The following is a 14346-nucleotide window of genomic DNA, read 5'->3' as shown; positions in this document are numbered from 1 at the left end:
TTCGGCTTTTAATTATTGTATTTGTATTGTAGTTTTTATGAGGCTGTTAGCCGCCCTGAGTCCCATGAGGAGAAGGGCGGGGTATAAATTAAATTATAAATAAATAAAATAAATTATAAATAAAGGGCAGTGTGGATATGCTTTGTTGAGTACCGGTAATACAAAGAAAACATACTATCCCTAATCCAATGGGCACATACAAACTTTGCTTTAGAAAAATGTATGTACAGGGAAGAATTAGGACAGTGGTTCTCAACCTGTGGGTCGGGACCCCATTTGGGGTCGATCGACCATTTCACGGGGGTCGCCAAGCAAGGCTGTCCGCCATTTTTTTTGTCCGCCATTTTTTCCCCCTTTTCCGGGGGGTGCCTTACTTCCCTTGGGCTGGGCCAGCTGGTGGTTGGCCTGCTCCATCTCTGCCGCTTGCCAGCTACGCCTCGGCCAGCGCAGGGGGCGGAACCACGCATGCGCGGCGCTCCCGGGCAGGGAAAGTCCTCGACTTACGACCGGTTGGGTAGTCCTCTACTTACGACCGGTTTAGTCCTCGACTTACGACCGGTTTAGACCTCAACTTACGACCGGTTGGGGTCGCGGCATTAAAAAGGTTGAGAACCACTGAATTAGGAGAAAGAGAAACACAACTAAACCAATAGTTTAGTTAAAATAACATAGTTAAAATAACTATTCGGTTCAGTTTCACACCCTTAATTTGAGCAGAGATTGAGAGAGATGATTTGGGACATTGAATTCACGGATAAGGTTCTCTCAGACAGAAGGATTTGAAGGAGTGGGCATAAAGATTTGTGGCATTATGAAAGTTGTTTTTGGAGAAAGGTTAAGAGAGAGAAAAGTTGCTGCTACTTTGCATTTGGGCTCATCGCATCTTCCTTTAGATTTGGATTGCATGATACGTTGAGCCGTGGATTATCAAAACCTTACATGACACCAGAATTTGAACTAGAATCAAATAAAGCTTAAGGCAGAGTGGTGTGTGGAAGACTGGTCTAGTTTAATCATAGCTTTGTGATCAGATTTGGGGCTGGGTAATGCCAATTTAAGATTATTTGACCTTTTCGGTCTCCAGATATAAGGATAGGAGTCAGGGATGATTGCAGAATGAAACTGTTCCATCCATAGCATCTCTTTTGCTCCTTTTATTAGGGTTTGGTTGCATAGTCAGCCCAATGTTTAGAGTAGATTTGGCATTTTTTTCCCACCTATCAAGTCTTTCCCAAGGACCTGAGATAGGCAGACACTGTTTAATAATATTAAAGGTATTGTCACAGGATGTAAGCTGTTCCAAATAAAGCTGCCTTTTGAAATTGACCGGTGGTGATTTTGTCAATGCCGATGGTGTTCATGGTGCTCCAAATGCTTTGGGATTGCAATCCAGGCACTATTATTATTTGTACTACCTTTGCTTTCTTTTGTCACAGTTGTTCTGTTTTGGATTTTGTGATTTTTCTCCAGTTCTTCCTCTTCTCTTCTACCGTCTCCAAGTATTGCAGTGTCTACCATCCAGGCTTTTTTTTTTGTCTTTCTTATTGACAGTTTTTATTATTATATTGCGAACATAAGCCTCAGCCATGTCTGCATGGGGCAGTGACCTCAGTTGGATTGCTAAAGACGAACCAACAAACTGGCTGATCAAATTTAGCTTCAGCATGTTATAAAAATACACCCCTGGGAGTTCTGGTATGCTATGTTATTTCTTATACATACAGCTAGCTCACTGCTGCAAATTTTGCTGGAGGGGAGAGCTTTCATGCTGTACTGTATTAATAAATTTAGATTTAATCAGCCATAGTTGGTGCTGAAGGCAGGTTCTGCAGCAATTTTAATCCGCTGTTGTGAGTTCTAGCGTGGCTGTGGGTGTGATAACCCTGGCCTAACTCTGGCACTTGATTTCTTATCCTGCTCGTATGAAGTTCTTCAACGTGATACAAACACTATGGAGACCTCATTACAGATTTGGTCTACTTTTACTTGGGTGTTTCTAGATCAGTGGTTCTCAACCTGTGGGTCGGGACCCCATTTGGGGTCGATCGACCATTTCATGGGGGTCGCCAAGCAAGGCTGTCTGCCATTTTTTTTGTCCGCCATTTTTTTTATCCGCCATTTTTTCCCCCCTTTTCCAGCGGGTGCCTTACCTCCCTTGCGCTGGGCCAGCTGGTGGTCGGCCTGCTCCGTCTCTGCCGCTTGCCAGCTACGCCTCGGCTGGCGCAGGGGGCGGAACCACGCATGTGCGGCACTCCCGGGCAGGGAAAGTCCTCGACTTATGACCGGCTGGGTAGTCCTCGACTTACGACCAGTTTAGTCCTCGACTTACGACCAGTTTAGTCCTCGACTTACGACCGGTTGGGGTCGCGGCATTAAAAAGGTTGAGAACCACTGTTCTAGATCAAATTTGCTCAGCCTTCAGAATGGTCTCAGCTAGTATGGACTAGGCGACAGGTGCTAATTTATGTCAGAAAAGGAAAATAATATTCCTGACCAATTACTTTTGAAAGTCTCTTTGTAACGCAAAGTAAGTTTATTGAAGTCTTTAACATCTTGTCCTCTACACTTATTTTCAGATATAGTTTTAAATGAATGGATTTTAGCAAAGCATTGTAGAAGAATGAGGGGATCTCCTACCCTGTGGAAGGATTTCATCAATTATATGTAGCAATGCCTATATTACCTATATATTATTGGTGGCTGCCCACGCATCCTTGTCATATGCTGGTAGCATTATAGTCTGCTAGCGAACATGTGCTTGCCGTGTATTTAAATGAAGCTTCCTGGAAAATAGGTAACTATTCAGACTTCGGGCTTATGAAATTTGCAATTCGTGATCAGGCAATTCCTAAAACCAATTGCCATAGCTGCTTTAAAGAGGCAGTTTGGTCTAGTGGTTAAGGCACCAGGCTAGAAAGCAACAGAACATGAGTTCAAGTCCCACCTTAGCCACGAAAGCTAGTTGGGTGATCTTGGCTTACTCTTTCTCTCTCTCTCTCTTAGCTCAACCCACTTCACACAGTTGTTGTGGGGAAAGTAGGAAGAAGACGGTGTGTTGGATATGTTCGCTGAACCTTGAGTTGTTGGTAAAACTAATGAAAGTGGGATACAAATAAATAAAAACAATTCCTTTTTCCCCCCTTTGTAAAGCCGTCCTTGTGCAGCTCTCCGATACGGTGAAAACCCTTGTGTGGAAGGAAGCGTTAATACGAATCAAGCATATCTCGGGAGGAAATTATACTTTTGAATTCTTCAGTACTGTTCTTCAAAGTCAACCATTTGGAAGAGTGATATTACCCCTGTCTCTGGTCCCCATGTACGTCCCCAAACTCCCAGCCTCCTCGGTAATATTTCTCTGTGTGACCCTTCTCCATTACCCTAGTTAGTGTGTCGGAGAACAGGACCAAAATAGATTCACGGGAGCTGTTTTTAGTAACCCGTTCTGGGTGCTGGGCTGAAGCAATTTTTGTCTCTGCGTTTACTAACTCCCAGTAGCTAGCTGCTTGGCTTCTTTCGATCAAACGCTCCATCGTTGCCTTTTGGTGGACAATTCTAACACGTTTACAGTTTTGGAGAGAAACTGGGGTGAGAATACTCGTCATACTCCTAATCACAACGGACTGACTGAATAATTGGTTTTTAGTGGGAAATCTAAGGCTGGAATCTTTCCAAGCTAAGTTGCCTTGGAAATTCATAAACAGTGCACGTGTCACATTACGTGTCATCTTTAGGAAATTGTCTCACGCTCACTCTATGCCTGCTTCAAAGGAGTCGATTTGACAGGATGATTATGGGCAGGATTCGCGGACAAAGGCGTTACATGCAATTTTTGCGGGGAAGGGCTTATAGTGTCCTACGGACCGAGGAATTCAGAGACACACAGTTGAGAAATTGTCTACAGAGCCTTTGGGTTGACACTGGGCTGGCTCACTTGTAATCGTGGCATTGTGCACAAGCAGTCCCCAACTTCACCCCAGTTCATTTAGCGACCGTTACAACAGCATTGAAAAAAGGGGCTTATGACCATTTTTCACACTTATGACCGTTGCAGCATCCCCCAGGGTCCCGTGCTCAAAATTCAGACGCCGGGCAACTGACTCACACTTATGACGGTTGCAGCGTCCCCCGGGGGTCACGTGACCCCCCTTTTGCAACCTCCTGACAAGCAAAATCAATAGGGAAGCCAGATTGACTTAACAACCATGTTACTAATTTAACGGCAGTGATTTCTTGCAGCGGGGGCAAAACGCACGTAGCAAATGTCTCGCTTAACAACCGACATTTTGGTCGTAAGTCAAGGACTCCCTGTATTCTTCCTGGGTTTTGCAAGCTCCAACTCAGTTGAATTCTTTCTCCCCTGCAATCCACAGTTTGGTTTGCAAGTGTGTGTGTGTGTGTGTTGGACTGCTTGTAATAGCAAATAATGACATGCACTACAGAGGAGAAAACAACCCAATACTCACATTAGAGCAGAGGTCTCCAACCTTTTGGGCACCAGGGACCGGTTCCGTGGAGAGAGGTTTTTCCACGGACTGGAGAGTATGTGGTTTTGTGTGCTGCCTGCATCCCGCAGATGGGGCTTTGCTTGTTTGTGCGGACTGGTTGCTGGCATGCTGCGGCCCGGTACTGAGGGTTGGGGACCCCTGGTCTAGAGCTTTCTCTCCTATCTATCATCTATCTATCTTCTCTATCTCCCTCCCTCCCTCCATCTCTCTCTCTCTCTCTTTCCCTCCCTCCCTCCCTCCCTCTCTCTCTCACATGTGTGCACAAACATACACACACACACACACACGAGATATGGATGGCACCCACTGTTCTGGGTCTGATTTCAGGCCTGGGGTTAATGTGCTCGAGAGACACCTGTTTCTGGTGGGCTGTCTTGTTTTGTATGATGTTTTTAACTGTTTTGATCATGCATTGGATGTTGTGAGTTAGCCGGATTGTCCTGGTGTGTGGGCAGCCTAAATAAATAAAATATAAACAAAGCAACCTACACTTCTGCACCTGCAGAAGAAGAATACCTTTTTAAACATTTAAAACTGAGTTTTGAGCAGTTCTTCAGAGGAGAAGCGGTTAGCCAGATCTAAGGGTGCAAGAAGAAAATGGAAGAGTTTGCAAAAAAAAAAAGCCCAAACTTGTTTACCTCCTAGTGCCAAACTGCACAATTGCCATCTTGTGCTGCAGATGGGATGGCGTATTATTTGACTGGAACGGTAATAATACCAGCCTGATTATTCCCTCTCCCCCCCCCCCCAGTGTGGCATTGCCAACTTCTGCTGACAGTTTTTATTTTCTTCCTTCCATTCAATCATGTCCGATTCTCAGAGACTGCCTGGATAAGTTTGCTTGTCAGAGTTTTTCCAGAAAGTTTTTCATTGCCTCCTTCCTAGGGCTGAGAGAAAGTGACTGGCCCAAGGTCACCCAGCTGGCTTTGTGCCTAAAGGCAGAACTAGAACTCAGGGCCTCCTAGTGACTAGCCTTAGTGCCTTAATCACTACATTCAACTGGCTTTTTCTTGACAATTACCCCAGCGTTATCAGTTATTGTGCACTTTAATAAGTCTGAAACTACTCCATGCGCCGTGGTGGCGCAGTGGTTAGAAGGCAGAATTGCAGGCTAACTCTGCCCAGGAGCAGCAGTTCGATCCTGACTAGCCTCCCATCTTTCCCAGGTCGAAAAAATAAGGACCCAGCTTGTTGAGGGCAATATGCTGACCGCTTAGAGAGGGCTGTAAAGCACTATGAAGCGGTATATAAGTCCAAGTGTTATTGCTGTTGCTACTGTAAGGTTGTTTGTTGTTTTTTTTTTGAATAAAGGAGAGTAGAGCCAAGGCTCTTTTATGGTAATTTTTTTCCATTCTAGGTACCAGAACTGACTTGCAGACATGCAGTGTGGTTGTGTATAAATCAAGGGAATACTTAGTGAAAGGTATTGTGACAACTCATGTTTGATCAGCCAGCTAGCCTTTCTTTTGCTTGCATGGAATTTGAATTTTGGAAAAAAAAATATTGCTCTACCAAATTCAGTAGAACAGAGCATTGATTCCGAATGAGCTATATGTTTTTAAAGTCATGAGGAACTATTGCCTACAAGGAGAGGAAGACGAAGCCATTAGGGCAGGGGTCTTCCAACGTGGCCCTTTTATGACTCGTGGACTTCAACTCCCAGAATTCCTCAGCCAGCGTGCCAGAGAATCCCTGCATTAGGGATTGCTGCCGAAGGGAAGCTCATGTATCGAGACGAAAATATTGGATTGAATTTTGAGCATTTGCTTTTAATCTCAATTCAGCTGTAAGTTTCTACACACTCGTAGCCAGTCATATACAGGTAGAGTCCTTGACCTACGACCACAATTGAGCCCAAAGTTTCTGTTGCTAAGTGAAACGTTTTTAAAGTGGATTTTGCCCCATTACTTGCCACAGTTGTTAAGTGAATCACTGCAGTTGTTAAGTTAGTAACACGGTTGTTAAGCGAATCAAGCTTCCCCATTGACTTTGCTTGTCAGGAGGTCACCATAAGGGGAATCACTTGACCTCCTGGCACTGCAACCGTCAGAAGTATGAATCCGTTGCCAAGCGTCTGAATTTGGATCACGTGACCACAGGCATCCTGGAACAGCTGTGCGTGTGAAAAACGGCCATACGTCCCTTTTGTCAGTGCCGTTGTAACTTCGAACAGTCACTAAATGAACTGTTGTAAGTCGGGGACTACTTGCACACAATGCCAACATTACAGGTGATCCAGGCCAACATCAACCAAAAGGCTCTGTAGGCATTTTATCAAATGTGTTTTTCTGAATCCCTCCGTTTGTAGGACACTATAAACCAGGGGCCTTCAAACTCAGTCCTTTTATGACTCGGGGACTTCAACTCCCAGAATTCCTCAGCCAGCGTGCCTGGCTAGGGAATTCTGGGAATTGAAGTCCACGAGTCAAAAAAGGGCCGAGTTGGAAGACCCCTGCTATAAACCCTTCCCTGCAAAAATTGCATTATAATGCTTTACCTTTACTTTTCGCTTAATTTAGCTCACTGGATGTTTTAAGAAAAACTGGGCAAGGGAGCAGCCAGCTTAAAGCCCACTGAGAAGAGGCAAGCTACAGTTATCATAATGAGGGAAGGCAGAGCTCACACCCCAGAGAATAGGGAACCGTGATCTGAAGTGCAACTGATTTCTTTAATTTCTAGTGGTCTTCAATGATAAATCCCGTAGGTGCTCCAGAAATTGCCATTCATTTCTGGAAAGTACCTGTTTCCCTGGCTGTGTTTCCGCCTCGCATGATAGATATATTTGAGAATCTTCAACCTCATTTTTATTTTCATTTTCATTTTATTTATAAGCCACCAGTGGGTTGAACTCATATGATATAGTAAGCTATAAATTGTGGTTTATTAACCACAGTGACTGAATTCATACATGGCTAGCTTTCCAAAATGGTGCGTTTCCCCTTCTCTTTTTGACAGCTGAAAGTCTTCAGTGCTTTAGCCTTTTTCTGATTCAATTTTTGATGAAACGACTACAGGTTTAGGAAAGCTGCTTCACAATCCCAGTACCTAAGGATCTCTTTGGTTGTCACTAGCTGCTTCAGTCCCAGCTAATGTTGCTTCTGTCTTTTCCCAGATTAACCTCAGCAAAGTAGGTGAATACTGGTGGAGTGCCATTCTGGAAGGCGAAGAACAGATCGACATTGATAAAATCAATAAGGAGCGTTCTATGGCCACGGTGGATGAAGAAGAACATGCAGTGCTGGATAGACTGTCTTTTGATTATCATCAGAAGCTTCAAGGCAAGCCCCAGAGCCACGAAATGGTACGTTTCATAAAACTCCAAAGGAGTGGAAAAATAATTATGGTTTGCTAATTGTTCCTTTGTTGCTATTGGAGATGGGTTCTTTTCTCTTTTTTTTTTTAAAAAAAATTGCTTACTATTGGGTCTTACCATTCTAAGTTGGGCTTTTAGCTGAACTGCTAAATACAATTAATGTTTGGTGGTGTTCTTTTCTTAAAGGGCTATTAGAGGCTAAACTTCAGTTCCCAGCTCTTTATGTGAACTACCAGGCTGTATCTAGTTTTCACCCTGCAGACTAGCTGAAGTCATCAGTTGAACAAGACCTTCCGTAGGAACTAAACATCTCTTCATCTTGGTTAATGAAAAAAAATGGAAACCACTATTTTTTAAAATCAACCGCCTGTAAATCCAAGAACACTCCTGAACATAGCCTACAGATGGTGACACCGTAAACTAAGGGTGTCAAACTGCCGGCCCATGGGCCGGATGCGTCACGCGGAAGCCGCGCCCACCTCAGCTCCGGCAAGGGAGAAAAACTCGCGATACGTCGCAATACGTCACGTGACGCGGCGGGTTTGATACCCCAACTGTAAACTAAACTCTCATTCACACTATATACCGAAAGTAACTTTGTTCTCTTGTACCTTCATCCTAAACCAGGGGTAGGCAACCTTGGCTCTTTTATGACTTGTGGACTTCAACTCCCAGAATTCCTGAGTCAGCATAGCTGACTCAGGAATTCTGGGAGTTGAAATCCACAAGTCATAAAAGAGCCAAGGTTGCCTACCCCTGTCCTAAACCATGATTTATTGTGATGGGAATAAACTTTACGCCTCTTCCTTGCTCCTTTACACTGTGGTCTTCCTGGTATGGCTGCAAATTCATACCCATTTTGATTTCCATTAGATGTGACTTGCTTTATTGGCCCATCTGTACTACTGCACTATTCAGCTCCTAGATATGCTTTATCAGACTGCTGCCATCCACTATTAAGAATAATCACAGTTTAGGAAGGGGGAGGAATACCTTATCTATTCCAACCTGCACTTTCTCAGCGTATTGGACCTTCCACTTCCAAAATTCCCAACCGTCATGATCAAAGCCATCTTCAAGGTATAATTCCATTTTAGTTGAAAATTTGGGAAATGCAGTGCCCAATGTCTGGAAAGTTCCAGGTAAGGAAAGTTGCACTAAACCAGTGATGGCGAACCCTTTAGAGACCGAGTGCCCAAACTGCAACCCAAAACCCACTTATGTATCGTCGGGTGCCGGGTGGGCATGGCCCATTGGGTGGGTGTGGCCCATTGGGTGGGCGTGGCTGTGGTGGTAACGGCAGACTGGGTGGGACTAAAAAGTTCAATCAATCAATTCCAACTTGGTGAGATCTTTTTTTTTCCCGCGTGAAGTTGAAATTGATTGATTGAACTTTTTTTTTTTGGTAGACGGCGGCGGAGGCCTAAAGCGAAAAGGTTTTATAAAACCCAGCTGAAGGCCTAGGACTGGGGCCACAGCGTGCGTGCCCACAGAGAGGGTTCTGCGTGCCACCTGTGGCACGCATGCCATAGGTTCGCCACCACGGCACTAAACTGTTAAAAATGCTTAAGCACCCCACCAGATAGAAGGCTGAACTAATGAGTTTGTTAGTGGTATTCATGGCTCTTTCCCCATCAGAATAAAACTGGGGGCTGACCTCGGCCTGAATTGATTTGGTTTCCTCAAATGTTTTAAATATCTGTCTGCCATCCCTTGAAAAATGCCTGACCCAGGCATATTTAAAGCAGGGCTTGTCCGGTCTTTAAGACCTGTAGATTTCAACTCCTAGAATTCTATGCTGGCTTGGGAATTCTGGAAACTCAGGTCCACACGTCTTAAAGTTGCCCTGATTGGACAGCCCTGGCTTAAACGACGGGCAACACCCTCGCAAGGATAAATTCATCTCCTGAGCTTTTGCATCACGTCCTGTTTTCAGAAAGTCCACGAGATGCTGAAGAAGGGCTGGGACGCCGAAGGCTCTCCGTTCCGAGGGCAGAAGTTCGACCCCTCCATGTTCAACATCTCTCCGGGGAACATGCATTTTTGATGGTAGCGGCAAGTGGAAGAGGAGGAGGAGGAGGAGGAGGAGAACATTGTGGCCTTCATCCTTGGCACGAGAGACAGCCCCCCACACGCTACTGCCAGACTCTCACATCCGACGCTGGAAGGGTCTCTTGCTGTCCCTGCTTGTTCTTTGGGGCTTGTTTGTAAAATGACAAGATGGTTAAAAATGGTTTGGCATGTGTGGGCTTGCGTTTGGGGGGAGGGGGCAGAGAGGGAATGGAAGTGCGGAACGTGGGTGTAAGTCCTTCCCTCCAGCGCCAGGTTGGTGCTTTTGATATTTATGTGGGGGAAGCCTAGCAGAAGCAGCATTACGTACTGTGTCACCACGGCAACCTGCAGCTGCTGGTAGCATTTCCTCGGCTCCTTAATGGATTCATTTGTTGCTTGGGGTGGTGATGGGGGGGGGGAGAGAGAGAGAGAGAAGAAAAGAGGTTGGTTGAAGGTATTCCTCCTCCCCTTTTCAGAAATAGATGCAGCTGGGTGAAATGGTGACAACTTCTCTCTGGCTTCCTTGAAACCGCCTTCTGTGTGTGTGGTGTGTGTCTGTCTGTGTGTGTCTCTCTGTCTCCCCGCTCTGCAGCTTTTAGGGAACCCGAACTCCTCCGAGTGCTGGGCAGTGACAAGTCCTGGCAATCTGCAATCAGTGTCATTTGAGCGGGATCTAAATTGTGGGGTTTGGTCCTCAAGACCCCAAGGAGTGGGAGGGGAACGTTGGAGGATCAGGCACGTCCGTGGAAAGGAGCCCGCCCAGAAGGTGACACTTGCAGCCAGCGTTTCTATGATGGCCTAAGAAGCCCTGGCCAACAGATAACCCAGTACAAAACGGGCACAACTAGAGGCTCTTCATGCTGTGGTTTTCCGTTGTGTTTGGGATTCATAGATCACAGAATCTCAGAAAACTGCATCTCCCTCTCTTCACCACCCCCACCCCAAATGCTCTAGCCAGGAAGCTTTCGGAGCTCATGGCCCCATTTTCCTCATTTCCCCACCTATAATTATATGAAGTGCATAATTGTATTTTATACATTTCTGGGGTTTTGATCAACAGGGAGATGGGGGCAATCAGGACCATCTGGCCGAGGTTTTAAGAGCCCTTTTTTGTGTAGAGCGGTCCGAACAAAATTAGCCTCCCTCCACCCAGCTGCTATTTGCCCCAGAAAGAAAACTGCCATTAAGGTCAATAGTAATTTTTCCTCCTAGAGCAGAGCAATTTCCATATGTATGTATGCATGTGGCCACTGTGATTATCTTCTTCATAACTTTTTTTTTTTTAAAAATAATAATATCCAACAAGGAAAAGTCCTGTAGCTGGCTAGATCCTTTTAGGGACCTTTTTAACTAGCCCCCTGCTTGTGCCATTACATAAGAACCCTGTACCGTGTAAGTAATAAGAAATAGCTATACACAAAAAGGAAATAAAGAGATGGTACATTTCCATTTGTCCATTTATAACGAAAGCCCCAACCCCGTCAAAATATTAAAAACACATTTTTAAGTGAGTTGAATCTTCTAAACAGGCTACTCGGAAACTAAAATAGCTGTCTTGTCTGTCCTGGAGGAGGGGGTCCACTGATAGAACTGGGGGCTCAGTTTCCCTGAGAGAATTACAATTCTGACAACGAAGTCCACATAACGAGTGCAGAGTCTAATTTCACAGAGGATGTGTCCATCCAGAAAGTGTTCCACCCTGTGACAGCTGGGCACAAAACTGACAAAAAGATTTGCTTTTTCAGAGGGGATCTTTCCATCTTCCAGCAAGCTGAAAGACAACTGAAGAAGAGAGAAAGGAGAACGAGGATGTCATCTAAGGAGCCGGAAAGCAGCACATAATGTCAAAGAATATGGATGGAGAGAAGTTGGGTTGACTTGGAAACATGTTTGTTACCTGTATCATTTTAGACTACGACTGAGTGAAATACTGAACTGCACAAAACACCCCATAAGACTGGCTTAGAGACAAAATGCATTCACTGGGCCTATCTCTGCGTGTAGGTTGGTTACTGGGCCTTCTATGGTTTGAATCGCCAAGCTTAGCGTGACCTGCAATGGTAGGATTCTAGTAAGAAATGGGAGAACATAGCCATGGTTTATTTTTAGTGTGTTGACAGCACCATCCCTGAATTTCTTCTAGCAGATGAAGCCAGGGTCATCTTGTTGGCTATATGGGAGAGACAATGAACTGGTGAATCAACTCTTAGAGCTCACAGGAACGTCCAAATGTTGAATCAACCCTGCGGTTGAAGTGGCGTGAATATTGGTCCTTGGATTGCCCCAATTGTCGCCGTTGAGGAAGTATCTCATCCCTTTTTTGAGAAACGTAGTTAACTGCTTCCCATTACATAAGGCCTTATGGAGTGTGAGCTTTGGGAAGTGACCTGGGCCAGGGCTTTTCAACCTTTTCACCCATTGTACCACTTTTAGGATATGGCAATATCCGAGTACCACCAGTCGCCTAGCAAGGTGTCAAAAACTTGATGACCCCCCCCCAAAAGGAAAAAGTGATAAAGTACAGATAGTTCTCGACTTACAACAGTTCGCTTAGTGACTGAAGATACAATGGCACTGAAAAAAGTGCCTCCCAAGCCACAGCTGAGCAAGACACCTGCCTGGCCGCCCAGTGGCGCTCTTCCTCCTGTCCGAGGTTTCCATTGTTGTGAGCATTTCTGTTGAGGATTGACAGCGGGGGTGGGGTGGGGGGTGTTTGGTTTTTATTCCCCCCGTCTGCTGGGTGGCTACAGCAGGTTTTGGTCACTTCACATGACCCTGGGACACTGTGACCATCATAAATACGAATCAGTTGCCAAGCATCTGAATGTAAATCACAAGACCCTGGAGATGCTGCAGCTGATCGGCGCTTCTTCTGGACTCAGCAGAAGCACCAGGATCAGCGCTGAGTTCCAGCTGGAGCCTGGCGCTGATCCTGGCGCTTCCGCTGAGCCCTGACAGCCCTGCAGCTCCAGCCATCTCTCGCTCAGGCTTGTGCGATGCTGCCACCGGTTCAGCTCATTCCCCTCCCCTGCTACCACTTTTCTAGGATGGTCGCGTACCACCTGCCAGGTGCCAATGTACCACAGGTGGTACCCGTACCACTGGTTGAAAAGCCCTGACCTAGGCAAGACCTTAGCAATCCATTCACAAGAGACAGAGTGCGCTGGCCACGGGGGCAAGGCTGAGCACAAATAACTGTTGCCTTGGCAGAAAGCAGCCATTCTGCTGCATGCTTTCTGGCGCATCCCATGCCACTCGAGGCAGCAGCTGCCGTGCCATAAAAGCAACGATCGAAGCAGGCAGACGTTCAGCTGTGATGTGCTGGGCAGGGCTGGAATCCCAGTCCCACATGTGCAAGGCGAAGGCTCCTTTGAGGTGGGCCTGCCCTTGCTTCAGAGATAATGCATTTTGTTCAGTAATGGCCGCTCCTCTACAATCCAATTTCTGAAGAAAAGACAGCGGTATGTTGGTTGTAGAAAGTAGGCCTGGATAACCTTGCACTCTGGGTTTTAAAATATGTTTTCTCCTGCAAGAAATGGGCTTTTTACATTATAGCCCTTCTCTGGCTAACGGGGTAGGTTCCTTAATCATGTATTCCATCAATTATGTTCCATGGCCCTTGTGGGTTTCCTGGATGCACAGATGAATACCTATGTCCCAAACAGCACCTAGTGTTAGGCCGGCTTCCTTTAAGTCAGGGGTAGTCAACCTTGGCTCTTTTATGACTCGTGGACTTCAACTCCCAGCTATGCTGGCTCAGGAATTCTGGGAGTTGAAGTCCACGAGTCATAAAAGAGCCAAGGTTGACTACCCCTGCTTTAAGCCATCAGTCTCTAATACAGTACAACTAACAGTACATTTGTTATTCTAGTGCCTAATTTTTTTTTCCCTTCAAGGAAAAGAGTAAAGAGTTGAGGGCTCAACTGCCAGTAAGTACTTCTCTGTTTTACATAATTTATTATTTCTAAAGCACCTAAAATCAACCACGGAGCGGCTTTGAGGTTTGTCTAAAGTGCTGTGGGTGGTTCCTGGGAGCACATTATTCTGAAGAACTTCACAAGACCTGCTACTGATTAGTATTTTGTCCCCTGTCCACCCACACATTTCATTGTTGAACAAGGCCCCGGATCTTAGAAATCACGTTTGTGGGCATTTCTGAGTTTGAGTTTCTGTGTAGAAATGCAGAACTTCTGGTTCCAGTGGGTTTGAGGGTGACTCTCTTAACAAGTCTGAAGTAGGATAATTCAGAAAGAGGGGGGCGGTTCTCTGTAGGAGAAATGCATCCTTCTTCTTCTAGAAATAAAAGCTCCTGGGTTCAGTTCACTAAACAAAGCGATCCAGCAGTTTGGTTAAATTTCCAGCTAAGAAAAAACAAACAAACCAGGAATTAGCTGGGTTGATCATTTTGGTGAGTCTGCATAATGGCTGTTCGCAGAATGTCAATTATCAACCCCTTTCCAAGAATAGCTTGTCACC

The 14346-nt window shown here is 45.5% G+C and overlaps 1 protein-coding gene across 1 annotated transcript in view; it reads left to right on the top strand.

The window, feature by feature from the left end:
- NUDCD3 (NudC domain containing 3) overlaps positions 1-10018 on the top strand; it is a 61787-nt gene extending 51769 nt beyond the window's left edge. The window contains exons 5-6 of the mRNA XM_015814570.2: positions 7618-7806; positions 9755-10018. Coding sequence (XP_015670056.1) covers positions 7618-7806; positions 9755-9865 — 300 coding nt within the window. The 3' untranslated portion in view covers positions 9866-10018. The remainder of the gene's footprint in view (positions 1-7617; positions 7807-9754) is intronic.
- Positions 10019-14346: the final 4328 nt, after the last annotated feature.

This window comes from Protobothrops mucrosquamatus, unplaced genomic scaffold (assembly GCF_001527695.2).
Source record: "Protobothrops mucrosquamatus isolate PMUCROS unplaced genomic scaffold, P.Mucros_1.0 scaffold262, whole genome shotgun sequence".
Taxonomy (NCBI): Eukaryota; Metazoa; Chordata; class Lepidosauria; order Squamata; family Viperidae; genus Protobothrops; species Protobothrops mucrosquamatus.
The sequence above is the reverse complement of the archived record's forward strand: the minus strand, read 5'-3'. Positions and strand labels throughout refer to the sequence as shown.